The sequence below is a fragment of the Haemaphysalis longicornis genome, unplaced genomic scaffold (genome assembly GCF_048455015.1).
Source record: "Haemaphysalis longicornis isolate Haplotype H1 unplaced genomic scaffold, Haemaphysalis longicornis Haplotype H1 scaffold_10, whole genome shotgun sequence".
Taxonomy (NCBI): Eukaryota; Metazoa; Arthropoda; class Arachnida; order Ixodida; family Ixodidae; genus Haemaphysalis; species Haemaphysalis longicornis.
This window is the reverse complement of record NW_027526204.1, coordinates 14,710,788-14,737,846: the sequence shown is the minus strand read 5'-3', so window position 1 is coordinate 14,737,846 and position 27,059 is coordinate 14,710,788. Positions and strand designations below refer to the sequence as shown.

General features: G+C 52.4%; 1 protein-coding gene across 1 annotated transcript in view; it reads left to right on the top strand.

The window, feature by feature from the left end:
- LOC144157618 (regucalcin-like) overlaps nt 1–27,059 on the top strand; it is a 62,311-nt gene that overhangs the window by 16,379 nt on the left and 18,873 nt on the right. The window contains exons 3-4 of the mRNA XM_077688446.1: nt 13,090–13,302; nt 22,791–22,934. Coding sequence (XP_077544572.1) covers nt 13,090–13,302; nt 22,791–22,934 — 357 coding nt within the window. The remainder of the gene's footprint in view (nt 1–13,089; nt 13,303–22,790; nt 22,935–27,059) is intronic.

The following is a 27,059-nucleotide window of genomic DNA, read 5'->3' as shown; positions in this document are numbered from 1 at the left end:
ACAGCGGGGCAGCCTTAGAAGAAGAAGGTTGAACGAACCCAACCACAAGAGATATCTGCCCGACACAGCACGAGATGTCCGTGAGAGGAGACAAAACCGACGCGGAGACGACGCCGACTTCTGCCTTCTGAGCCCGGTCGTCAGCTCTTACAATGGACGCGACGCTGGACCGGACCATGGAGACCCATCTCGAAAGGCGGCGCATCGTCCGACTAGAAATCACGACAATCATCGGCCAAGTTGAAGACCTCCTCCCAGTGACAAGACCATCAATTTGTCAGTTGAGTGAGCTTGCTACTAAGTTAACAGTACATCACGACGAACTGCGCCAGATTAACCGAGAAGTGGAATATTGTGTAGACATTGATAATCTGGAGGCCGAGTATGAAGACGCATTTAACTTTGACTACCTAGTTTTTATGGCAAAATCCAAGATTGAACTTAAAATAGCTGAAACAAAGAAAGCTCGTGAAAACCTAATTGCTTCTCTCAAAGAACGAGTTCGCGCCGAACGCAGGGAACGCCGGGATAATCAGACCAGATATTTGGAAAGTAGCAAAACTTCATATGCAAATCAAACTCGTGGAGCGGAAAATGATGACCGACGACAAGAACTGAACAGGAATTTCCAATATATTACCCCAATGGAAGCTATCAATCTTGTGAATTCTCCCGAAGAAACTGGAAGCGAGGGAGAGACAACCACCACTCGTTCATGAAGCGAAAGCAAGATTTCTGCCAGGACCGGACTTGCGCATACTTTAGAAACCACCAGCGACTTTGACATCGATTACCGGACACCGAAGATGCCCCAGGAGAAGCCTTGTGAAGGAGAAACAGTGCTCCAAGAAACCAATGATACAGCGTGCAAAAGTATGAATCCCACGGTGTTTGACAGTGATTTTCCTGGCGAAAAGAAAAGGATACCTTCGTTACAACCTCGCGTACTTGGTCCTCCATTGCTCAAACGTAAGGCAGTTAGAAAGCAGCACGTGAGCAAGAAAGGCGACACTGCTAGAATTAATCGTTCAAGGACAAAGGACCTCAACGGCGGTGCTCTCAATTTGCCACTGCTGGATAATAATCACCAGTGCCAGCTAATGTTGAGAGTACGAAGGAAAAATCTTCTCTATCTTGCAAGACGACGCACAGTGAAACACAACTCAAAGCGTAGAACTGCAACAGCAGCTAACACTAGAAACCAAGAGAGAGAGAGAGAGAGAGAGAGAAAGGACTTTATTGAGGTACCGGCAGTCGGGGACGGGTCAGGCCACGCAGGGCTTCACCGTCCCGTAGTCTTCACCGCTCACCGCGGCGTCGGGCCGACCCCGAGGTCTACGTCTGGTCGGCGCGGGCTACTTGGAGTGCCGCACATGTCGCCCCTAGCCCTCGCTCCCGAAGGAGGAGGCCGAGGGGAGTGCGGGTTCCCCTTTCGCCTTTGCCTGTCCAGTGCAGCCTCGAGCCGCTGGATGGCCCTTAGCTGATCTTCTCGCCCCGAAGAGCGCACTGAGTCCGCAATGTCCGGTGGGAGGATCGGCCTCCCCGTACTTGAGTCGTGGTCCGCACATCCCCACATCAAGTGGGCCAAGTCTGCGTTCACACGCGCACACACACTGCACACCTCGTCCTCGTACATGTCCGGGCACACGTGGCGCGCGAGCGCCGGCGTAAGCACCGTCCCGGTTTGCAGTTGTCGTAGAAGCACGGCCTCTCTTCTCGCGTGCCCCGGGTGGGGCGGAGGATAGGCCTGCCTCTCTGTCCTGTACCAACACAGCGTAGCACCGCATGTGGTCAGGGGCTCTGCGCCGTTGTCGTCCTCGTCGTTGCTTGGCTCCTCGTCGACGTCGGCGTCCGTCGCTGGCGCGGCCCGGCACGCGGCGAGATCACGGGCCGCAGCGTCGGCTGCCTCGTTGACGTTCCTGTAGCCGCCTCGCAGCTCCCGACCCATGTGGGCCGGAAACCAGCGCACGGTCGTCGTTGCGTTCTTGCGCGCGCCTTCCCCGATGCCGGAGAGGACTCGCATCGTTGTCTTGCAGACCATACCCCTGGCGAGATTGGCGATGGCCGACTTCGAGTCGCTGAACACCGTTCGCGTGTCGGGGTGAAGCCGGGCCAGCGCTATGGCCGCCTCCTCCGCCTGTCTGGCGGTCTTGGCTTGCACGCTGCCCGCACTCAGTACTTCTCCCGTGGCGGCTCGTATCGCCACCACGGCGTAGGTGTCTTCCCTGTCGCGGCGTTTGGAAGAGTCCACGTACACCGCGTCGCTCCTCCCATTGTACCCCTTGGCGAGCGCGCACGCCCGCGCCATCCTCCGCTCCGAGTTTCGCCCCGGCGCCACGTTCTTGGGTAGCGGCGGGATCACCAGGCTGCTTGCGATGTCGTCGCGCAGCGGTACTTGCTCGTCCTCCTCGTCGAAGGAGCAGCTTAGTCCCACGCGCTGTAGTAACCTTCTGCCCGTGCGGGTCGACCCTAGGCGCTCCAGTTGAGACGTTCGCTGCGCCTCGCTGATCTCCGAGAGCGTGTTGTGTACTCCTAGAGACGCGAGGGCCGCGTTGCTCGTGCTGTTGAGGAGGCCCAGGGCCGCCCGGTACGACTTGCGTATCGCCACGTCGATCTTTGCGCGTTCTTGGGTCCGCCAGTCGTGGAAGGCTCCCACGTAGGCCACCTGGCTGACCACGAACGCCTGCAGCAGGCGCAGCAGGCTCGCTTCTCGCATGCCGCGCGCCCGCGTGGCGAGGCGCTTGACGAGGCGCGTGGCGATGCCCATCGTTGTTACCAACCGTTCGACCGTGGTGGTGTTGTAGCGTCGGCTCGCGTCGATGTGCATACTCAGGACGCGGATGCTCGTCGCTTCGGGGATCGCCGTGCCGTCGCTCCCGCGTACCACGATGCTGCGCTCCGCTTCGGTCTTCTTGCGGTGACGTCCCGTCGGGGGCAGGACCAGGAGTTGCGATTTTTGCGGGGCGCATCGGAGACCCGTGCCGCGCAGGCTCTCCTCTATGCCGTCCACCGCCTCTTGTAACGCCGACTCGATGTGGCCGTCGCTGCCGCCCGGCACCCACAGCGTAATGTCGTCGGCGTAGATGGTGTAGCGGACGTCGGGTAGTTCGTCCAGGCGGCGGGCCACGCCGATCATTACGAGGTTGAATAGCAGCAGCGAGATGGCAGAGCCCTGCGGCGTGCCGACGCTGCCCAGTTCTCGCTCCTCGAGTTGTGTCCCGCCCACCTCCAGTCGGGCCGTGCTGCCGGTCAGGAAGGTTCGAACGTAGTTGTAAGACCGTTGTCCCAGGCTGAGCCGGGACACTTGGGCCAGGATCGCGGAGTGCTTCACCTTGTCGAAGGTGCTCTTCAGGTCCAGGCGCAGGATGGCGCGGTTGTCCAAGGTCGGTCCCGACGGCGGAGCCAGCACCTCGCGTTGCAGCAGCAGCATTGCGTCCTGTGTCCCCTCCCCAGCCGCGAGCGGAAGCCCAGCGTGGGGTCAGGGTACAGGCCGTTGGACTCGAGATACCGTTGCCACCGGTCGTTGAGAACGTGCTCCAACACCTTCCCCACGCACGACGTGAGAGAGATGGGGCGCAGGCTCTCTATGCCCGGCGGCTTGTTGGGCTTCGGTATGAGAATTGTCTTGGCCGTCTTCCACTGTCGCGGGAGGCTGCCGACTCGCCAGTGCTCGTTGAAGTACTTTGTGAGCGATGTTATGGCCGCGTCGCTCAAGTTACGCAACGCCTTGTTCGTGACGCGGTGCGGGCCCGCTGCCGATCGGTAGTTAAGGGCCTGGGTGGCGCGCCGGACCTCCCACTCCTCGATGTCGCGGTCGAGCGAAGGGTTGGGCGGGCCGGCGTACTCTCCTTGTTGTTCCGTCGCGGTCTCGGGAAGGTAGCGCTCGTTGAGCCGCTTGTGTACCTCCCGTTCTCCGAGCTCCTTCGTCGCCGCGTACATGATTTGCGCGAGCCGGTGGCGTTGATACTCCTTGCTTTGGGTTTCGTCCATCAGGTGACGGAGGAGTTTCCACGTTCCCCCGCGATGGAGCTGGCTGTCGGCTTCGTTGCACAGCTCGAACCATTGCTGCGCGCACAGCTGGCGGCTGTACTTCTCGATTTCTCGGCCGAGCGTGGCGATCCGCTTGCGGAGGGCGCGGTTGTGCCGCTGCCGCTTCCACGTTCGCTGTAGCAAGCTTCGAGCCTCCAGCATGTGCGCGAGCCGGGGGTCTATTCGCGTGGTCTCCTCGGACGTCTCCGTGACGGACGTCGCCTTCTCGACGGCTGCGACGACTTTGCGCGTCCACTGCTCTATGTCCGTGATTTCACCCAGGTCTTCGGTGCGGTAATCGTGCCAGTTCTTCAGCCGGTGCTTGATCTGCCCGTCGTCGGCGCTGGTCTTACTGTTGGGTCGGAGCGAGATGACGACTTCCACGATGTAGTGGTCGCTGCCGAGATTTATGCCCGTGTTCCTCCAGCTAGCCGTACGGTCGTCGGGCAGGTGGAGAAACGCCAGGTCTGGTGTGGTGTCTTTCACGACGGACGTGCCGATGCGTGTGGGGTGTGCTGGGTCCGTGAGGAGTACGTAATCCGCTTCGGCGGCGTCCTCCAACAACTCTCGGCCCTTGACCGTCGTGGCGGCGTGGCCGAGCTCCTTGTGTCGCGCGTTGAAGTCGCCGCACGCGACGACGATGGCGCCGTCGCATGCGGAGACAGCCCCGCGCGCTCTGTGCAGTAGTGACTTGAAGCGTTGCTGGTTGTGCTGGGGGTTACTATACACGTTGACCGCCATGACGATCGTGCTCGTGCTCTTGTGCTTGCCCGTGATCACCGAGAGTTCCGTCGCACACATCTCGATGGCGCTTCCTCGGTTCCCCATGAGTGCGTCGTGCTTGATGAAAGTGATGCCCTTCCTGACGAAGGTGCACACGCCTTGCGCCGCTCCGCGCCCGCAGGTGCGAGCGCTCGGCGGGCTAGCGTGCGCCCTGTAGCCGGGGAGGGACGGCGCGTTCTCTGCGTGGGTTTCCTGTATCATGATGACGTCGGGCTGCTCCGCCGGCGTCAACGTTTGAAGGTGTTGTTGCAAGACCGCCTTCCGGCACCGAAAGCCGTTGGCGTTCCAGTGCCAGATGCGGAGCGAAGTGCGTTGCCTGGGCGTCGTCATCATGGCGGAGAGACGGTGATCGGGTTGCCGTGCTCTTCTGCTGCGCCCCTTACGGATGCTGCCAGTTGGTTGAGTTGTTGCTGAACGGGCAGGATTGCCTGCTGAATTCGTTGCTGCATGACTTGTATCATTCTGTTGGTGAGTCGTCGCTCGAGGGCGTCAAAGTCCTTCCCCCAGCGGTTCATCTGGGACTCGAGCTTGCGGTAGCGGTTGTTGAGGCTGGCGTAACTCGTCGGCTTGCTGATTGTGCTCGAGGCGGCAGTCGACATGCTGGAACCGGCGTCGCCGATGTCCTCGTCGCACTCGTCCTCCACCTCTTGCTCCCGCGCCGGGGACGCGCGGCGCTGCGCTACTTGCTTCAGCGGCGGGGCCGGGCACTCCGTCGGCTTGGCAGTCGTAGTCGTTTCTGCGGGCGCGGGCTTGAACCACGTGGTCGCTCTCGCTCCCCACAGTTCCTCGAGCTTTAGGGTTAGTTGTTCGATAGTTACCCGCTGGGCGTGCACAGTAGCCTGCAGCTCCTTTACCATCTTTCTCAGCTCCACGGTTTCCGGGGAGGCACTCGCTTGTTTCGTGGCGTTATTACCGCGGCGTGGCGGCGGCCGGCTCGCGCTCCTCCGTCTCGACTCCGAGCGGTCGCGGCGCGCGGTCTTTGAGCGCCGGCGGCTCGGCGCGGCAGCCGCTCCACCTGCTGCGCCGGCGGCAATCGCCGCCCAGGCGGGGCCTCTCGACGTGGCGCGGCGACCGCGCGATGTACTCTTGGCGCCACCTCGCGACGCGCTCCTCCGCGACGATCTCCGGCGCGACGCGCTCCTGCCGCGGCTGCTGCCGTGCGGCGGAGCGATTTCGGGGAACTCGTCTCTCCGAGAGAGTCTGATCTTGGGCGCCGGCGTTGCCGCTCTCGCGCGTTCCTCCTCCAGTTTCCGTTCCCACTGTCGCTTGCGGACTTGATACGGGACTTTGAACTTGTTCTTGCACGAGCCCTCGCCCGTGGGGTGTGGGCCGCCGCACAGGCGACACCGCGGCTTGCACTTGCGTTCGTGCCCGTCGCCGGGGTTTTTCAGCCCGTACGCAAAGCACACGCGGGCGCCCGGCGTTGGGCACACGTCCTTCCTGTGTCCGATTTGGCCGCAGATTCTGCAAACCTCTTTGTGCTGCTTGTAGATGTAGCGACGCGTGACGACGCCGCCGTACCAGACGTAGGACGGCACTTTACTCCCGTGGAACAGGATGACGACCGCCATCGACTGACCGAGGCGGTGAGCGTCACCGGCGGTAGGGTTATGCCTGTTGACTACGTGGCGGTAGATGTCGTCCGCGGAGTCTTCCAGGCCCACTCCACGTATCACGCCGCGAGAGGTGTCCTCCGGCGCCGCGCGGTACGCGTACGTCTCGTATTCTTTGTCGCCGATGGCGATCCTCTTCAGAACCTCGTAGCGTAGCATTCTCTCCCAGCTCGGGGTGCTTATGACGAGAATATTCTGGGCAATGTTCGGGAGCATCGTGTCTTTGCGCACGGCTTCCTCGTCCGCCTTGGCCGCAGCGAAGATGGCGCGGCGCAGGTCGGTTAGCGGCGTTTTGCCTATCTCTAGGCCGCCATGTGGCCGCACGACCACGCGGAACTCATCTCTCGACGCAAAGTTTGGCATGCGCGCCGATTTTGCCATGCCGGCGTTGACTTTACTCGCGATCTGGGCTCGCGTGAGGGTGGCGTGGCGTTGTGAAGCACTCGGCTTACCGGCGTGTGGCGAAGCCCGCTGCGGAGAAGCTTCGGGAACACTCACGGTCTTCTTACGGTGACGCTGATGAAACCGAACCGTGCGCTCTGAAAAGAGCCGCAACGAGAGTACAACTCACTTGCACCCAGCTGCCACAAGGAAAAATAACTTGTGCAAGCAGAGAGAAATACCTGCAATCCGGACAAGCAAAAGACTGCATCAAGGGGCTGCAGTAGCTTGGCTCACAGGTCCACGAAAGCCAAGGCATTGTTTCCATCGATGGAGGTGGAAGCCGACAGGTGTTGAACTTTTTTGGCCCACTCGAACATGAACTGAACAATTTCTCGGACACGAACCATACTCATTGTCGCGCGAGGGAGGATGTTGTGAAATAAGTGGATATCCTTCTTTCGTGCCCCACTATCATCATCAGAAGTATGTTCGATTAAAGGCATCATCGGGAGGGGCTCCACGACTCGTCCCTCTCTCCACACTGCGCACTCTCGCCGAATGATGTTTCTGGCTCGCAGCGTTTTGCGTTGGAATTAGTGTCGGTAACGTCATCGCAATAAAGCGATTGCGCTTCGCTACCGCTGAGCGCTGCGACGGAGGCATTCGGAAGCACCGTGGTGTAGTGCCGCTGTACTTGGTGTACCTGATTGGCCGGCTTGCTCCAGCTGTTAAATGGCCGGCTGTTCTGAAGCGCAAATTGTGAGTGCCCGTAATCGTTTGAAAAGGTATCGCGGATTTTCACAGATTCGCGTATCAGGATGGCGAAACGGTTCGAATGGGCGAGTTCCGTGTTGTGGAAGTAGTAGCTCATTTTCGAGGCCTTGGCGTATTAAACGTATCACTATTTGTCCTTACTTGTTATGGCGGCGCTCTGTATGATACTCGCTTTCACACAGACTATGTTGTCGTCCGCGTGCCGATGGCGTAGGGGTACTGTGACACCTGAGTGGTGAGACGAATAGGAAGCATTTTCGGCAGTCGGATAGCGTAATTTGTGAGTGGGTGAGTAAGTGAATAAGTGCGTGCCTTCGTGCGTGCGTGCGTGCGTATGCGTGTTCACGTGAGTGCGTCTGCATGCGTGTGCGCGTGCGTGCGAGTTCGTATGTGTGTGCGTGCGCGCGCGTGTTCAAGTGCGTTGGTGTGTATGCGTGCATGTGCGTTTGTGTGCGTGTGTATGTGTTCGTCTGTGTTGCGTGCGTGTTCGTGCTTGTGTGCGTGCGAGCGTGTGCGTACGTGTGCGTGTGTGTGTCCGATGATTTATTCTCCCCGTTATTTCGTATAAACTTTCGACTTGAACTTGTCTCGGTGCCCGGTGCGGGCGCATGACGGTGTAGTTAGGATCAAGCTGCGGTTTTGCTCTGCGGCAGGCTGGCGCCGTTTAGGGAGGGGGACTGGAAGGGAGGCGGGTGCCAGGCAACTTGTCTCCGTGAGGACGCCCGCGCTAAAGTCAGACGGCGCCTATTTGGAGGGACCACGCGGCGCCGCGTCTTTCCCTCGCCTTTACTCTGCAAAGCGCTCAAGGCCAAGCGCTCCATTAGCCTTCCTCCACCTTGCTTTGCGTTTTCAATCTTTTCGTGGTGATGTTTTGCTGGACACTCTCGCTATGCGCCCTTTTCTTCTGGGATTACCCATGAAATAAACCGTTTAGAGGGTTGTCCAGAGCAAATTGACAGCGCAATTTTAGTGGCGCAAATAGCGCGCTTCGAGATAAGAATATTTGCGCGCGCTAGCCAGTATTTTGACACATGGCAACAGCTTTTCTAAGCTTTTCTTCTGAACTGGACTATTTTTTTATGTTTGCCACCGTTGTGAAAACTTTCAGTGTTTCTTTTCTTTTGTGGAATCTGAGCGAAATATCATAGACAATAATAAAAATTTATGATGAATGGCTTCAGGCAAATTTGCGAGCATTTGTTCATTTCGTAAAAGAATCCAGCGACGATTACCGCTTTGAAAGTGACATATCAAGACGTGCTTATAATAACCGAATACATACATAGGAAAAAGGAGACCCCATTACTGAGAACGGTATATTTTAGCTCAAATCAGTAAGTGTTTCACGGCCCAAAATATTTGTACGTGCGTGTGAGTGGAGGAAGCGAGTGGTGATTGCGAGTGAGTGTGAGTGGCCATTGCAAGTGGTGAGTGCGAGTGCGAGGGAGTGTAAGTGGCGAATGTGAGTGGTGAGAGTGAGCGCTGATGAGTGCGAGTGGTGAGCGTGAGCGCGAGCGAGTGTGAGTGGTGGGGATGAGTGGTGAGCGTGAGCATGAGTGCTAGTTGTGACGACGAGTGGTAAGCATGAGCGCGAGTGAGTGCGAGCGGTGAGGACGAGTGGCGAGCGTGAGCGGGAGTGAGTGCGAGTGGTGAGGGCGGAGTGTCGAACCTGAGTGCGAGTGAGTGCGAATGGTGCTGACGAGTGGTGAGCGTGAGTGGGAGTGAGTGCGAGTAGTTAGGCCCGACTGGCGAGCCTGAGTTCGAGTGAGTGCGAGTGGTGGGGTGGAGGGGTGAGCGTGAGCGCCTTTAAGTGCGAGTGGTGCGGATGAGTGGAAAGCGTGAGCGGGAGTGCGAGCGAGTGGAGAGGGTGGCGGGGTGAGCGTGAGCGTGAGCGCAACTGAGTGCGAGATGTGAGAGCGGAGTGGTGAGCGTAAACGCGAGTGAGTACGACTGGTGGGGGCGAGTGGCCAGCATGAGCGCGAGTGAGTGTGAGTAGTAAAGGCGGAGTGGTGAGCGTGAGTGCGAGTGAGTGCGCGTGGTGAGGGCGGACTGGCGAGTGCGAGTGCGAGTGAGTGCGTTGGATAAATATATTTTTTTGAGTGAGTGTGAGTGAATGGCATCCAGTTTTGCCGAGCTATGACTGCAAGTACCATTATTCTCTGCCGTGGATTGCTGCATAGCACGTACTCATTCGTTTATTATCGAAGGGAACCTTAAATAATGTCACGTCTTCTTGCCAGTCTTTGCATTACGTACTGAATATGGCATTAGCACTTCGTTCTTACGTTGCGCAAGCACGAAATCTTACTTGTGTAGTGTTCAACGGCTACCGCGGCACACATTCCATTTGATTTAGTGTTTTATACCTTCTTTTGATTGTTATCGACTTAGAACACAGGCCCAGAACACGTTGATCCACTGGGGCGAGCGCAAAGGGTTTCGCACGGCTTTGTTCTAATTATCGTCTGCTCCACTGGCCGGCGGAACAATCCAAGCCCCGGCAAGCAGATATCGAGCAGACGACCGGTTATGGAAGCTGCCGAAAAAGCTCGACAAGGAGCCGCAAAGATCCGAGCACCCCAGAGTAGCCGGCGCTAGGGCGCTTATTTTCTCCTCCGCTGGAGGGCACTGCAGTCAACGGTCTAAGCGGCGTCAGTTTGGCGACTTAATCGAAACGACAAGTACACGTTTGTTCGTAAGCTGTGTCCTCAACTAATAGTATATTTTACACAGTGGTTAGGGGTCAGTTACTGTTCATTGTTGACAAATCAAGTGGCTCACGCCTCGGTCAACCGTAGATCAGTGTTAAGTTAGGTGACCCGCGAGCAGGTTATCCTTTGCGGCGAGTGAACGAAACCTCCTACCTCCGACCAGACTGGCGAGCCAGCAAGAAACCGGGACTTAGGAATCACGCGATGCGCACTCCTAGGAGCCACACGGTGGATTTTCCCGTCGCGTGAATACCCATTAGCGCGCGAGGAACAAATCACAGGTTACTCGGTGAGCAACTAGTGCTCTAAGCATGGGTTTCGGTGTGTCGCGTGATCCCCCCGTGTAGTGGAATGAACGGGGAAGAGAAAAAAAGGGGGTGAGACGCTGAGGTACGCTGGTACGGAAGGACAGAGCAGGGACGGTGAAGCGGAAGTGTGCAGAGGGGGGGGGAAAGTACTGTGGGGGAAAATTAGGTATGTGACGATAGAGAGAGGAGAATGGCAGATGGAGGGGAGGAATATGAAGAAACAGGAATGAAGGTAGAAGGTATAGGAAAGAGCATTAGTAAGAACGAAATGATGGGTGAAGAAAAAGGAGTGAGATTTGTTGGTTAGCAAATCGAGGGAACGGCTTTGAAGGTGGAGGATAAGGAGAGGGGGCGATACTTAATGAGGAATGAGGTACAAAAGAGAGACAGGTTGAAATGGAGGAATAAAAGGAAGAACAGTTTAAGGAAATGCAGCCAATGGTATGGTGATGGGTAGAAGCATGGTTACGGGGGGTATAGGTAAGGTTATTAAAGGAAGATGCTGTGTGAGGGGAATAGGGAGAGAGAGGGTGCATGTGGAATGGAACGACAGAGAGGGGAAGAATAGGTTCTTATGGGTGGAGAAGGAGGAGAAATATGGCAGAGCGAAACTGAGAAGGGGGTGAGGGCGAGGTCCAGCGAAGAAAGAGGAAAATGAGGGTAGGGTCGGAAAATGGGCGAGAGGGTAGGAGGAGTACGGCGAATGCGAGCACCCCGGGGGAAGGAGAAAAATGTTTGAACGAGGGTTGGTAAAGCGACGATGAAGGGATGCCAGTGAGCAGGTACTGGCAAGTAAGAATGCCAGTACTTCACATAGGGGTGTATTCGCATGCAAGAATTCAAACCACTTTTGCAGTTAAATCACCGACGTTACGATTATGGTATAGAGAATGCAGCAACGGAACTAAGAATAAACAACCTTAGCATCTTTAAAAGAGCCACGAGTACAACATACAGCGCTGTATATTTTTAAGAACTTGTCTCGCTTAACTCCCTCGACTCCGTCCTAGCCAGGCAACACGACTTTTTTGATAGCAAGCAGAACAACTTAAGAAGATCTCTACCCTCACGCTATGGAACGTCAGTGGTGGCGTAGTAGTGGAATATTAAAAACACAGTTATGGAATGGTAACACCACGTTAGCATTTGAATAGACAACCAAAAGAAAGTACAGACACCACTACAACTAGACAGCCATGGTTCTTGGTGATCGCTTTGGTCCGCGGCACCGATCGCCCAGAAAACTTTCTGCGGCGTCATAAGGACCTGACGAGAAAGAGGCTCGTCAGTCGCCATTGTTTCGCCGGCGGCTTCTACTTGCAGCTTGACAGGTAAAATTTTCCGTTAGAACTGCCGTCTTTGTTATTTCATTAAACCACACTTGTATTTTCTCTTCACGGTGTCCTTGACGTACTCGGAAATCTCTATAGCAGGAGCGTTTTTTTTTTTAATATCTGCCATGGCCAAGAATACAAACATCACGTAGGGTTGCGTATGGGCGTTTTCTAGTCAGCACAACCAAGCGAGGCAAGACGCCATCTAGGGTCATGTTTTAAGCTATGTCCACGTGCATGTGGCCCTCAATTCAATCGCTCACAGCCGCTTGGTCTCGTACTGCTCCACTCCTGCGAAACAAACATCCTCGTCCTGGTTGAAATCCCGTTACCGCTTTTTTTTCATTCTCAAGGGTTTGTCATATCTGAATATTAATATTTGTTACCCCCCTATAATCTATTCATGATATCTTTATACATTATAAAGGGGATCTCGGGCATTTTCGTTGCTATTGCTGCTTGTATGTTTTTGCGGGCCGGTTTTACATAGCCTAAACCAACCATTTTAGGTCGCTTATCCCCCATATATTCTATTTATGACATCTTTGTACATTATAAATGGGATCTCGGGCATTTTCGTTGCTACTGCTGCTTGTATGTTTTTGCGGGTCGGTTTTATATAACCTAAACCGTCCCTTTTAGGTAGGTTTGGGCTATTTGGGATGAATATTTTTCTACACCGTGGTTTTCAACCATTACACGTCCGTTTTGGATGTTATTTCACTTGGGGTGTTTTTGTAACCTTTAAGTACGTTTATGCTGTGATATAACCCCCATAAGCAAGCTCAAGTGGCGTCTGGCTGTACTGACTAGGAAACGCGTGTACGCCGTAGGGTTTGGTAGTGAAATTCCTCGGCAGCGGGTGGCTTGGAAAATACGGTATCAAAATATTTCCTGTTTCCAACGTTTTAGCACCTAATCCTAAATAGATGAAAATAAGCACAAATCAAAACCACACTGAATACACCCTAGGTGAAAAGCTTCTCCTCAATTTGGCTCTTCCCACAGACACATGCCAACTCGGACCGCGGGTAAGCTGACGAGTCAGGCGGCGTTATTAATGGTTTCGGGGTGGCGCTGCGAACCATCGCTGTTTGAACGCGCAAGCACGTGACGAACTTACGTACCACGTGGGTTGCTGCCACCCGTGCAGGTACCATGGCCATCGACAAGAAGCCGATGCACTCGGAAGCCGAACAGGGCTCGGTGTACAGCATCGAGAAGAAGCACATCCGGAAGCACATCGAGCGCGTCACCCTGCCCAATGGCATCGCCTGGATGGCTGACAACAAAAAGATGTTCTTCGTCGACTCTGTCCCCGGGAAGCTGTACGTCTACGACTTTGACCTCGCCAAGGGTGACATCAGTAAGTCGAGCTTCCCGTCTTTCCACACTCCAAAATTAGAAACGTCGATATGCAGTGGCACGTGGTTTGAGCTTCCGCCGTATAAAGGAGACTTGGTTATGCCGGACTGTAAAGGTAATATGCCGAACTGTAATGGTATCACTCATGAGAAGAGTCTGTAAAAGAATTAGCAGTGGCTTAGCTCGGCTATGCCAGGATATACGTAGCGTGAGCTAAGATTCAGCCGGTTATGCTTAGGTTTCCTGGTTGTCTAGCATTAGCTGTGCTGCTAGAACGATTTCCAATTCAATCCAATCGAATCCAATTAAATTCAGTACAGTCCAGCCCGGTCCCGTCCAGCACAGCCACAGCTCCTCGCGCTTGCGCAGCACGGCTCTCCAGGAGCCACTCGAAACGGCTATCAAGCAGCTCCGGCGCAGCGTCAGACTTGGCTACTGCGTAACGCAGGCGCACTGCTCACGCGCCAGCGGCAGTGCGTCTGCCGCGGATATGACGTCACTCCTCTCGTATTCGCCGACCGGTGAATGTGCAGACACAATTCTCTACGCACCAATACTCCATTTGGATTGGACTTTCAATCAAATGCAATGTAATTTAATCCAATCCAATCCGATCCAATTCATTCCAATCCTATCCAATACAATTCAATGCTCCTCGCGCTTGCGCACCACCGCCCTTCAAGGTCCACGCGAAACTGCTGAACCTCGGCCAGTGTAGCTTACACTACAAAACCACTGCGGGGTTCTTGAAGTGCTAGAGCATTGTTTTGTGAGTTACTCGCAGGAGGGAGCTGCATTAGATGAACCTCCATTTATTTATTTCGATAGCGACATTCGCCGGAGGGCTTTTCACTAGAGCGGCGTATTATAACAAGGTGTGAAATTTCAGGCATAAATAGTATGAGTTTGAGATTCTGCTGCCTTGAGGTTAATTTTAGCAGAAACAAGGTAACAAGAGAAAACCCCCAAAATAATAACAACAACCGTGCACAGGCGCCGCAGTTATATCTTAGAGCGTCACGCAAAATCACCGCGTATGTCGAGGCCTGTGTAAGGCATAAAACAGGGCATAGAAAAAGGCATAGGTAATAACAATGTTTAAAGTGCACTGAAGGCACCGAGTACTGAACACCTTTGTGATTTTATCAGTCAATTTGCTGGTTCAACTTCCTCTTGGCCATTTTTGTATAATATCTTTGTTTTTATTCTTTGTAGATCTTTTAATATTACTTGTCGCTATTCTCTCTCTATTTTGTTTTTATGTTTGTTTTATATCAATTTTAGGCACCAAAGAAGCCTCAGGCATATTTGAGGGAAAATGACGTTGCGTACACGCCGACAGTAGCACTATAAATATTAAAAAGCTACATATTTGGACAGGGGACAAAAAGACGCAGACATGCGGAACGTTCAACTGAAATTTTATTTCCACAATGAGATATTGTCAAGTATTTCGCGCTTCAAAATGTTATAATATAATACCAACTAGCACCCACACCGTTAAAGTACTACTGCCTGCTTTTAATTAAGAATACACGGTGATTAGTGTTGGCGACACTAGAGAAAGGCATTCATTACGAACGGTCTTAAAGGGTGCCGCTACGCATTGTTTCGAGAATAACGGAAATACAAGGCCCTTGGAGACAGTGCGTGGGCATGCGAATGCGCTAAAATTGAACCAAACCGAGCCAACTCCCAATGCGTTCATCATTCAAGGGGCGAAAGGACAGCGTAAGAGCAGGAAGTGTAAGAGGGGTATTTGGGAAAGGGTGTTGAGGGGCCAGAGCGCTAGAAGTCGACTGTCTTTTAACATCTGCCGAGCAGCGAGCAGGCAGACTGCCGATGAGGCAGAAAGCAAAGCTTTCTGCCTCAACCAGCCGGAGGTTCGTTCGCGGCGTGCGGGACAGGAAATTCCTAACGGTGCTGAAGAGGGGGAGGGCGGTTTTCACTCACGGAGCACAGAGAAGGTGGCGCGGCGAAAGCGCGCTTTTACCTACCCTTCCCTGCGCGCCGGCCGGCGCGACGGCGGGAACCATTCCGTCGGCTTTGTCATCTGCTTTAGCGACGGTTCTTTTGGGCCTGTTTTGGCGCAGTTTCGCGCCGATGGCGCGCTTCGTTCACACGGCTTGATTAACTTGATCGACAGCACCTCTCGGGTAACCGGGACCAGACGGAAGTAAGTGGTGGTACGGCAAAAATATGGGAAAACAAAATGCATAGACCACATACCGAGATACGGCCACTAGAGAAACGCTCCCAATTCGGTTGTGTTTTAAGAGGTATTGCAAAAGGCGAAATGAGCAACGGTTTCTGATAAATATGAGGTCCGTCATCTTTCTTGCATGTCTCAAACTTCCTAAACAAACTAGTTTAAATTTGTATAAATGGGAATCACTAAGCTTACATGCTGAATTCTTTCGGTGTCTGCGCATGTGTCGCGCCGTGGTGTAGCCATGAGCTAGCACATCAGGATAGCTAGGTTCCGCTGTCTCACCCTTCCAAAGACGCTCCTCCCCGTTTTCTTTCTGCCGACCGACGGCTGGGCTGCAGCGACGGCGTCCGCCTCTCTAGCCTGGACGTTCCCGACGCTGCTGGTGCATTCGGGGTGCAGTCCCCTTAAATTCCGCGTAACGGCAGGCGGAATTTCGGGTTTCACTGTTTGTAGAGCCTCGTGTGTGAATTCAAGGGACGTCGCATGAGCAATTGTTGTGGGTGTCTTTAAATCTTTGCTTTCCAACCACCTTCACAGTGTGGATTGGAGCCATTTCTTTTTTTTTTTCTTTTGGAGCCGAGCTATCTACCCCTAGCCGCTGTGTGCATCCCCGCATGTGTGCCAAGGCGTTCTCTGAGCGCGAAAATGCCCGCAGAGAGATCCCGCCCGTGTACATATAACCGCGTAGGGATGGAAGCTCGACACGGCACCAGCTGAAGCGCGGGAAGAGGTGGAGAGAGAGTGGCGTCGGCGCTCATCAGCACAAGATGTCCACGGAGAGGGGACAGGGCAAGGCACAGCAGCAGCGGAAACGCGGGGCAGGGGAAGAGAGTGCGGCGTCGAAGGCGGCACAGTCGCTCCGGCCGCAAGATATTTTGACAGCGCCATCCGACAACTAAAAAAAAGCGCACAAATTGACGGGGAAAATAACACATGACGACGTTCCTGTTCCCGTTAATTTACGTACAGTTTTTTTTTTTTTTTGAGATGCATCCTTACCAACTCGGCCAACTTTCAACCGTTTTTCAATCTTGTCGGATTGAAAAACTTTTGAAATTTGACACAGCATTTTGGTGCGCTCATTTGAACTGCTCTCCGGTCAGTCGTGTTTTCTTTCGTGAACGTGGGTAACCCAGGGAAGCCAAGAGAGCTTCACGGGGTAATCCACCAACATATGAATGTTCTTGCCTGCCAAACAATTAGTTCGCCGCATGGCTCGTATATTTTACCAGACATGCAATTTGGACAACACTATACATTTCCATTTTTGAGGAATACAGTGCTTCACCATTAAACTGTTCGATGATCACATTTCAATCCCAAACCGAGCGTTAACCAAGCCACCCAAAAAACTTTCATCTCTCAGAATCCCCGTTAAAATCAGGGTGTCGAACCGGTATTTTTTCGGGTTCGGTTCGGGTTCGGGTTCAAGCCTTTCGGGTTCGGTTCGGGTTCTGTTCCGGAGCACCATTCCGTTCCGGTTCGAACCGGTTCGAACGGGTTCAAACGGGTTCAAACGGGTTCGGGAAAAAAAAGGCATGAGTTTTTTTTGTGCGCTCGGTTTTCACTTCTCTGTGACGTCGGTATAAAAATGAAGTCATAATGTAGGTTTGTTAATGGAAATGTTTTGCTTTGGCCAATTTAAGGGTCCCTAAACACTTTTGTCAACATTTTTTTACATCTTGAATGCTTGCAGAACGTACTTATGTTACAGGGTCGCAAAGTATCTCAGCCAAAAATTACTGCTCTATGCCCATCAGAGACCTTAGAAACTTGCTCAAAATATGTATCTCTTCTTCCCACTATCGGCGTTCTTCGACCGCTGGAATTACGTCATTACAGGGGTGTAGCGGCTATTTGCCGGCTTTCCTTAAATTACAGCAAAGAACGCACTTGATAGCCAATTTAAAAAGATGGTCGCAAAATCAAAGCAGAAATGAAGGCGTATCCGCTGCGACGTGAAAATCATGCAGTGCTGCCCCATGCTGGCAATGGCTATAGATTTCTCAGCGCTTCCAGAAGTGACGTAAAAAGAGAAAACATTTATAGAAAGCGTTGAAGAGTCCTCTTAACTGTACAATCCACTGCAAATTGTTTTCTGTGGTAGGTCATCGATTACAACACTAACTGAAACGAGATAAAGGGTTCGCTGAGACACTTAAGGCTGCATATGTGTGTGCAGGTGAAATCAGTAGTCTTTATGGCCGCAGGTCTATTTTTGTTTATTTGGTTTCACTTATTTGTAGAACTTATTTTAACTTTATTCTTGGCTCAGAAACCCGCAGTTTCATATCCGATAGTTTTCTTGAGGAAACAAAAAAAAATGGCTGACAACTACGATACTCGCAAATGCGAAATTTGAGTGCGGCGCGAACTGCAGCTTCCTTGGCGACGGCGCATAGCTGCTGCGTCTCAGGAAGCCTATCGCGTCATCAGCGAACGTACGACTACGCACGCTATACTTCGTCGTTATCTCGTTGCGCGTCGCCACCGGCGAGCATGTCCCTTCCCCTCACACTTTCGCCGTAATTTCTTCCTCCGCTTTAATGCTTATTCTACCTTCTGTGGCCTTTTCGTTCTCTCGGTTAAAACGAGGGCGACGCTAAGGGAGTACGCGAAACCACAGGAGCGGGCGCCTAAAACCTGCGCTCTAAAATGTGGCTCTACTTAGCCGTCGCTGTACCGACTTGAGATCCACTCCCCTCGCCGACGAGTGGCGGGCCGCACCTCGTTTCCAAATGATGTATCCTTGCCTCAGTCTTCTGGAAGGCAAGCTTGTAGCGTCCTGATCAGTTGGCAGCACTCCGGTGCCTCCGACTCCTCCTCCTCATCTTCCTTGGTGTGGCATTCTCGCCATAACCTTCTGGCAATGTACAGCCTCCTTGCAGGATGTCCATTGCCCCGTCCGTCCCCTAACGAGACAACCCGTCCGTACACCATCGTTTTTTGGTATACCCTCGAGTGTCTCCGTGGAGCGCCTTCGCGCCCTTCCACACCAGCCCCCCCCACCCCCCCCCCCCCCCCCACTAGCCGGCGGGCCGCCCCTCGTCTCCTAATCCCCCAACCTCGTCAAAATCTTCTGGCTGGCCGGCAGGCAGGCAGACAGGTAGTTTACTGGCAAGCGGGAGGCGTATTTTTGGGGCAGGAATCTTATCTGGGTAGCAGAGAGGCTGTGCGCCCGCTGTCTATTTTGCTAACATCAGATGTCGACGCACGCACGTGCGCACGCGCACGTATTTTCGCACAGCCAGGGAAAAAAATTTCACATTTAAAATAAATTGGTTGGTCTGTTACACTTTTTACTTACCCATAGTCTCAACGGCGTTTTAGCTTTAACACGAAATCATTAGCAATGCTAGAAGTCGAAAAATGTCCAGCGTCAGGATCAGTCTCCACTTTAAAACGTTGCAGGTGGCGTTTAAAGGGATGCCATTCTACACACCTTCCATCTGCTAACATGCTGGTTAGAAGGAAGGATAAGGGCTCACTGACCAGCGATTACAACTTGCTAATGACACTTCAGCCACAGGTGGCAGCGATTGGGTTCTAGGAAAGGTAGTAACTTAGTAAGGTCGCAAGCAGTGGTAATGGTCGCTTGTAGAGAGAGAGAGAGGGAATGAACTATAATTAAATCGAGGAAAAGTTTCAGAGAGGCGTCCTCATTCAAGGACGCCTTGATCTCGGGCCGAGTCGACAGCACTTTAGATCAGGCACAGCTGATCTTCGAGGCCTGAGCTGGCCAAGGGTCTCTCCCAAAGCTCCGTAGAAAGGTGGAGGTTTTAAAGGAGTACTGACACGAAATTTCAAAGCTGAGATAACTATGTAAAACGCTTCCTTTTTATCAGGAGATATCTCCCAGCAAGTTTCAGCAGCAACCGTTCAGCGAAACATATTTAAAATCCATTTTAATTTCCGCCCGCACGAGAAAGCCCAGAGCGGGCCGACGTGACATCATCTGCTACGTGCCCCAAACTGCCGACGTCGGGGCTCCCGTGACGAAGCCGACGCGCTGGCTGTGGTTGGCGCGCGCTGCTCGGGCGTGTGTACACGTCATGGTTTTGGGACTGACGTCATGCTGCCCGGGCCTGTGGGGACGGCGAAGACCTCGACCGGTCTGGGCGCGCGCGTGCGCTCGCTCGCGCGCGCTTCCAGAGAGGCAGCGATACGGCAAGAATGGTGACGTCATGTTATACATGCTGTCATGGCGGCCGCTCGGCGTTTTTCAGTCGAAACCGAAACTGGCACGAATAAACGACGCCGTAAATGAATGTTTACGCTGCGCTCGACCGTCTAATCTGTCATTCTATGATTAGTGGGCTGGTAGGCACGCATAGCAGCGAAAAAAACGTAACATAAAAATTTCATGTCAGTACTCCTTTAAGGGGGGTGGGGGGGGGGGGGGTGTTTGAAGAAGATTTGTTGCTGCCTCCCACTAGGTGTCTCAGGGTCCCAGGCACTCGACACAGCTTGGGACCCTGAGACCGCCATTTTCCTGGGCCGCCATTTTCCCATAGGCGAAAATCGTTTTTACTTATTTTCACAATAAGCAGGCAAGTGCCGTCGTTGTTCCCGGTGTCAAACAAAATAGACCACAAAATGCGACCTTTGTGTGAAGTTTGAGCGCGAACCGAGCAGCAGTTCGCTGACGAAAATTTTTTTGAACTTTCCAATTATCGTCGTAACACCCTGTATACTTTTGAAAACCCTCAGATGAGTATAAAATATGCGTTAGGTAATTATTTACTTACTTCAGATCGAGATGTCACTCTTACACTAGAAACAATGTAACAGCGCAAAACGTGCTTAAAGAAAGGCATTTTATAGCATTCAGGTGGTCGTCACATAACTTTCCGGCTATTTTCTGCGAAACTAAATTTTCTGATTGGTCGAGAAGGAGACTGCCGCATTTACAAATACCAAGGACCACAAAGGGATCGTGGTTGGTAAGACCCTCTAGTTCACCTTCACCGACCCTCTAATTCCTCTAAACCAAATTATTCAACACACCAATCCCACTAATCCTCACTAGCTCATCCACTCATCTCACAAATCCACTCCAGTCCACCTGCTAATCCGCATTATTCGACTTTTTTTCATGCTACCCTTAACTCAAAGGTAGAGAAGACTCAAGATAATACAGAAATTCGGTCGCACCTACTTTGAAAGTGGAAATTACAAAGCCCTCCAATTTTTTTTCAGTTCTCATGCTCTCTGAGAGCAGAAGGTACACAACGGCACTCTACAAAAAACGGTACCGATGACTTGGAGAACTGGGAGTGTTTGTCTCACCGCTGTTTTTATATAACTGCCTATTCAAACTATAATGAGTGGAAGATATTGATTTATTGTTGATAATATTCCAGAATGCCTTCATAGGGGGGCAGGAATTCACTCAAATTAACAACACATTAACAAGTTTACACAATATTAAACACCATGCCGATAGAAATCATGAGGAACAATCCATGATGTGCTCCTTCGGATATACGTTCTAGCTTAACTTTTTCTGAATGAAAAACCAAACTTAGGGTGATAAGCAGTATCTAAAGCAAACTGATAGCATATACAGTCAACTTTACATTAAATGAGGCTAATAATAAGCACAGAACCTGATGGGTTATTGTGCTACTGCAGACTATGCAAAATATTTTGTGGTGCTGTCGGGCGGGTGGTAAAAATATCTTCAAACAAAAGGTGGCACCACAATCGAAAACTAGAAATTGCAGTTTTGACGCCCCGGAACCGGTTCGGAACGGTTCCTTCAATTCGTTCCGGTTCGGGTTCAGTTCCAAAATGGCGGAAAAAATACGGTTCCGGTTCAGCTCCGGTTCCGGGTGAAAATTCGGGTTCGGTTCCGGTTTTCGGTTCGGTTCCGGTTCCGGTTCGACACCCTGGTTAAAATACTAAGCTTAAATAGTCATACATGTCCCGTTTATGGGGCCAAATACACTGCTCGGAATTAAAATGCCTTTTTGGTCAGTATTATGATGATCATCATCATCCTCATCCCTCGGCTGTTAGGCAGCACATGAATCAACTTCAAGTTATTCTCAGGCACAGACGTGGCCCCTCTTGCGGAAGATTGGAAGAACGCCTACATATTTACCAATAGAGAATGAAACCCACATTTACGAGTTTTGACATAGGAATCACTGCATTTCGCTCCTAATTCAGTGCCGGATGGTACCATAAAAGTGCGGTGTTTTCGAGTATTATAACCAAGACTTTCGAGTATTATATACAGGTAGGGGGAGAATTAACTGGACGAAATTCATAAACTTGGCTGCTAAAAAGCCAGAAATTACAACAATACAAGCCATTACTTGATAAACAGTGATTCCATCTCCCTATATAAAAAGTATGCGCCACACACCAAGTACAAACAGATGATTAAACAATGCGTCTGTTGAGGTGTAACTGTAAGCGCGAATCTACACCGATAATCGGTGACCAAACGCTCAAGTTACTTTCCGATGGCCAACTTAACCGGTAACAGGAAAGACAGAGTGTGTGGTTACCCGGAATCAGCAACGAAATATCTGAGACTACTGAAAAATAGTGTTACAATACCAAAACGTGTATCTGACGTAGGACTAAAATAATTGTAACGCGCTCACTGACTACATTAAGGAAATGTGAGGAACGAGACTTATACTAGCTCAGTGGCACTTACGGAATAGATATGGTAGCCAACAAATCCTGGGCCATCTTCACTTACGTGAAACAGGGGGAGAGCGAAGCAGCAGTGTATAAGTGCATTCTTGGCACCTTGGCGTTTTTGCCAACGGAGATGAAACCGTTGTGGGCGTAGAGGTTTACAGCTTTGCTGTAAAAGTTTCTAGTCTTTGAAGCAAGAAGATCTCGGCCGCAAGGCGTAAACGAGTGTCCCGGTGTTTTTTTTGGGTGGTCGCGTTACGTTCTAGCGCGAGGCGTAAACGAGTATCCCAGTGTTTTAGTACCGTGACTACACGAAACGATGATTAAGACGACGATAACGACGACGAGGACGACCGGAGACGCCAACGGCCTCAGCGCCTAGAGGTCTTCGCCCATAAAAAACAGCCGTATATATTTTTTTCTGCAACACTGATTGATTGGCCACAAAAGTCCAACCTTGGGTTCATAAGATTCAAGACTAGGAAGGAATATATCAAGTTAGTTGCACGACTACGCACTAAACAAAGAAAAAAAGGGTTTTATTGAACCAAGAAGGCAAGTGAAGCGACAAGCTAACTAGATAACTAAGTCTGCGAAATTCCGGTGATGCTTCTGTGCAGGCAATCAGAAGGCCGTGGTGGACTTCAACCACTCCAGCTTCTCGTCCTTGGGCAACCCCGGCGGCCTCACCATTGACCAAACGGACAAGCTTTGGGTGGCCTGCTACAATGGGGGTTGCGTCATCAAGATTGACCCAGCAACAGGTAAGCGACACTACGACGCCTCTCCTACTTTCCTTTCTATCTTTGCGCAGTAGCCTTCCGCGCGCCGAGTGAAATGGCGCGCCTCCTGCGCTGGCCTTGAGACGCGCAGCTCCCTCTGGTTTCCTAGCCTCATGCATGTACAGTTGCAGACCGCGAGGGTATGTGCAGTGAGTAACCAGCGAACATCCCAATTTTGTGTAAGTATAAAAGAGTTACGTGCGTGCATTCGGCAACGTAATGGTTGAAATCACATCCTAATCCATTGCCCAGGCGAAACACAACACTAAACGTAGCACATTTATATGGAGCGCCTACCACGCAGCCGCGCGCCCTGTGGTGACGGTCAGTAAGTTCGATCAGTTCTTGTAAATGGATTTATTCCGGATGCGATTCAAAATTCGCGCCCTCCACACCCCTACACATAGCGAAAGAGTAGACGTGAAAGAGGATGGAATGGGAATGACGGCGCGGAAATGCCGATTCTGGTGGGCGACGAAGAAACAGCGATTAAAGGCTGAACACCGTTTGCATGATATGCGATGTGCGTCAGAATAGCGCTCTCCTGCGTCCCATAATGGTGCGAGTGTAGGGCCGAACGTCAATTTCGCGACGGAGAGGGGTAAGATACTCGTGCACTCTTTAAAATGACCCAATGAATCTGCCATACATTTTGAAGCAACGCTTTTTACCTCTACCCCCCAGAGGTTCGGTCGCGACCATTGGTGTCAACAGAAAACTCCGGAAAACAAATAAAATAAGTTACTGGCACCACCAGGAATCGAACCTTGAACGAATTGAGAAACGGAACGAGCGCCCATTGTCTTAGCGATGAGCTAAGAGCCCACGCAAAGAGGGGGAGACAGACGGCGCACCCACCGAGCACATCTGCGGGTTTACCCGCCTGCGTTATCACTGAATATCACGCGACAGCATCGCGCGACCTGTCGTGCCACTGTGAGCTTCGCCCACAGCACGTGTAGTGGCCGTCTGCGCGCGTTGCACATGCGCTAGGAATTATCAAAATCAAAGGAAGCTCACACCAACCCATGGCATCCCACTTCTCCGTCTCTGCAGTCGATCTCGTCGCCTCCGTCGGCGGGGGCAGAGACGGAGAAGTTAGATCGTCTCACCCCGGGTTTGAGCTTTCTTCAATTTTACAAAAGATGGTTTCCGCTCATGTGCTTCACCTATAAAACTCAACCAGCCAGCGTTCATGATCATGCATTGATTTAACCTTAGCAAATAATATCTCTTTGAAGTACTGGTTATAAGTGCATTTCACTTGTCTCTGGTTTCACTCTTTGTAGAGCCATGTGTGTGAATTTAAGTGACGTCGCACGGGTGTCGTTCGCAGCTTCGCCGCTTTCCAATCACCTTCACAGGGGGAATTGGGGCGCGTTTTTCGTTCCGGTCACCTTCCCGATAGCTGGAAAGTGGCGCTTTGAGATGACCGCATAACACAGGACAATAAAAAGTACTGCCCTAAAGGGACCCTGAAACAGGTTTTGTGCAGCACAAGTAACCCTGCGCGACGTTTAGATTACACTTCCAGGAATACCTGAGCAAAATATTACGCGTGCATGTGAAGAGGTGAGAGCGCACATCGCCGTGAAAGACGCGGAAAAACCATCCGCGCTAACTTCAGTTTTCCTCATTGTGCAGCCCTGGCATAGGCTAAACGATGTCATTGATGCCATGGCTGTCCTACGGGCTCTCGCTGATCAACTTCCCGGCCTATTTCTCGCATTTCCGGTGACGATTCGCCGTCGTCGGCGCTGTGTACCAACCTCTTGCATGCCTGAACCTGTACGCACAGCTTTGGCGTTTCTTTTGTGTTTTGAGTGCGCCCGACAAACTCAATACTCACCTTTCAACGAAACCACTCGACAACAAACGTTTATTGCTTGAAAAACGCCCTACCAGCCTGAGCGCGAGCTTGCGAGCGGGCAGCCATGCCAGCTTTTTGTCGCACCTGAACGGAAGTCGACCCTCCACGTTGCGGAGAAAAGAAGAAAACTTCGCGGCCTGTGATGTATCAAAGGCCGCTGAAGAGAACGCCGCGAGCCGCCCCCACCTCCGGGAGAGAGCTCGCAGCTTTCGCCACGTTGGCCCAACGCCCCCTATTTCCTCTCGGTGGCGTTGGTTGACCGCGGTCGAGTTGAGAGGGAACCATTATGCGTGATTTATCATCGCGCGTAGCTTCGGTGATGGTGAACGGATTTTTATAATTCTTAAGGGAGGAGATTGCTAGGACAATAAGACTTTACCCCAAAATAAATTCAGAGTTATCGATGGTAAGTGCTGCAGGGCCCCGCTGCCGTCGTTAGCTCCATCACACCAGAAACGAGCTGGGATTCTGCGTCCTCATCAATTTTTTGTGCTCTTCAATTCAGCTTAAAAGAATGTCGTCTCCAAGGTGGCGAATTCCAGACACGGCAAAGTGTGTGGTATGTTTGTAAAACAGCTGAACATGGCAACTTTGCCACGGGTGTCTGCTCCTCTGGCTTATTCTTTTTTTCAAATGCGGAAGTTGTGCTTCAGTCTCCCGAGGGGGTACAAAGCGACAATCACTCAGATGATTCCTGAACCCCACGTGCGACTGCGTGGCCAGCATGACAGACAGCCATAGGCCCCTATCTCTCTCTCTCTCCCGCGGGAGTCTGAACTCCGCGTGTGCTGGCCCCCGAGTGCCTCACGCAAGCGAGCATCGCTCTCTCACGCGCATGTACCAAATCGTAGTCAAAACCTTCGGTTGCCAGAACACAGCTGTAAATAATCAGCACCTCGCCACTCCGACGAAAGCTCGGTGCCTCAGCCCCCTCTCCTCGACGACGTTTCTGACCCTTACGGTGTTCTATTTTGCCCTCTGGCTCAGACTTTCCACGGCTGGTTAACTGCCCCTCAGTCTTGTTTCTCTCGCCCTCTGGCACAGACTTTCCACGGATTGTTAACTGCGCTTCAGTCTTGTTTCTCTGGGCTCAGACTTTCCACGGCTCGTTAACTGCGCCTCAGTCTTGTTTCCCTCGAGCCCCGGCTCAAAATGTCCTTGTCTTCTGGAGTGCTCCTCACAGTTTTTTCTCGAGAGCTCGAGCTCAAACGCTTCTGGGTGGCATATCTCCGCCTTCTGTGCCAACCCTGTCTCTTCCTTCTCCGTTTGCGGTCTCTGTTTGATCTCTGCAGCACGTTTCCTCTCCTCCTCTTTGTAAATTCCTCCCCGCAAATTTGCCTTTGCCGCTCGAGCACATCCGTGTCACCCTTGGCGCGAAGGCCGAGCTCCTTTTTCCACTCCTGTTCGATCCTCAGATCGAGATCCATGTCGAATAATTTCTCTTCGCCGCTAGTCTGTCACCCCTCGTACTCGTAATCCTCATCTCGCCACTCGCGCTTACGTGCTATTTCACTATCCAACCATGCCAACAAAAGCACTCCCTTCAAATCAAACAATTGTCCCATGGAAAGCAAACTGTCCAACCTCGCCTGTGCCATGATGACAGCCTTTCTTTGACCCTCTAGTTCTCCCTCTCTCTTCTCCCTGAGTTTTCTCTGCTCAATCTGTGGAGACCTATCTCCCTGCTCCTCTTCGCATTCTTCCACGAATCTCAGCTTTTGCTGCTGGAGCACATGCATGTCACCCTTGATACCTAGTCCGAGCTCTTTCATTCATTCCTGCTCCATCCAAAAATCTAGCTCCCTATCGGATAACTTTTCTTCGATGCTAGTCTACCGTCCCTCGTACTCGTAATCCTCATCGCGCCACCCGCGCTTACGTGCTATTTCGCTATCCCATCATGCCAGCCGGTACACTCCCTTCAAGTCCAACAACGGTCCCAGGGCGAGCAACCTGTGGAAGTTTGCTTGTGCCATGTGGACCGCACCCTTGTACCCCTGTCCCCTGTCCCCCACCTCTGTTTCCCTGGGCCCCCGCCACCACGCCGCATGCAGGGCTGCTCGCGTGATTGCGATGTCGCCTTCCCGGAATCGGAGACGCGGCGAGCGAGCCGGACTGCCGTGACCCCGTTCTTGCTCTCTTCGGAGCAGCGACAACGAAGGGCAGGTGAAAGAAAAAAAAAAAGCAAACGCGGGAAAAGTGGACGGGCCGACTCAGGTGCCGAAGTGCCACCAAAA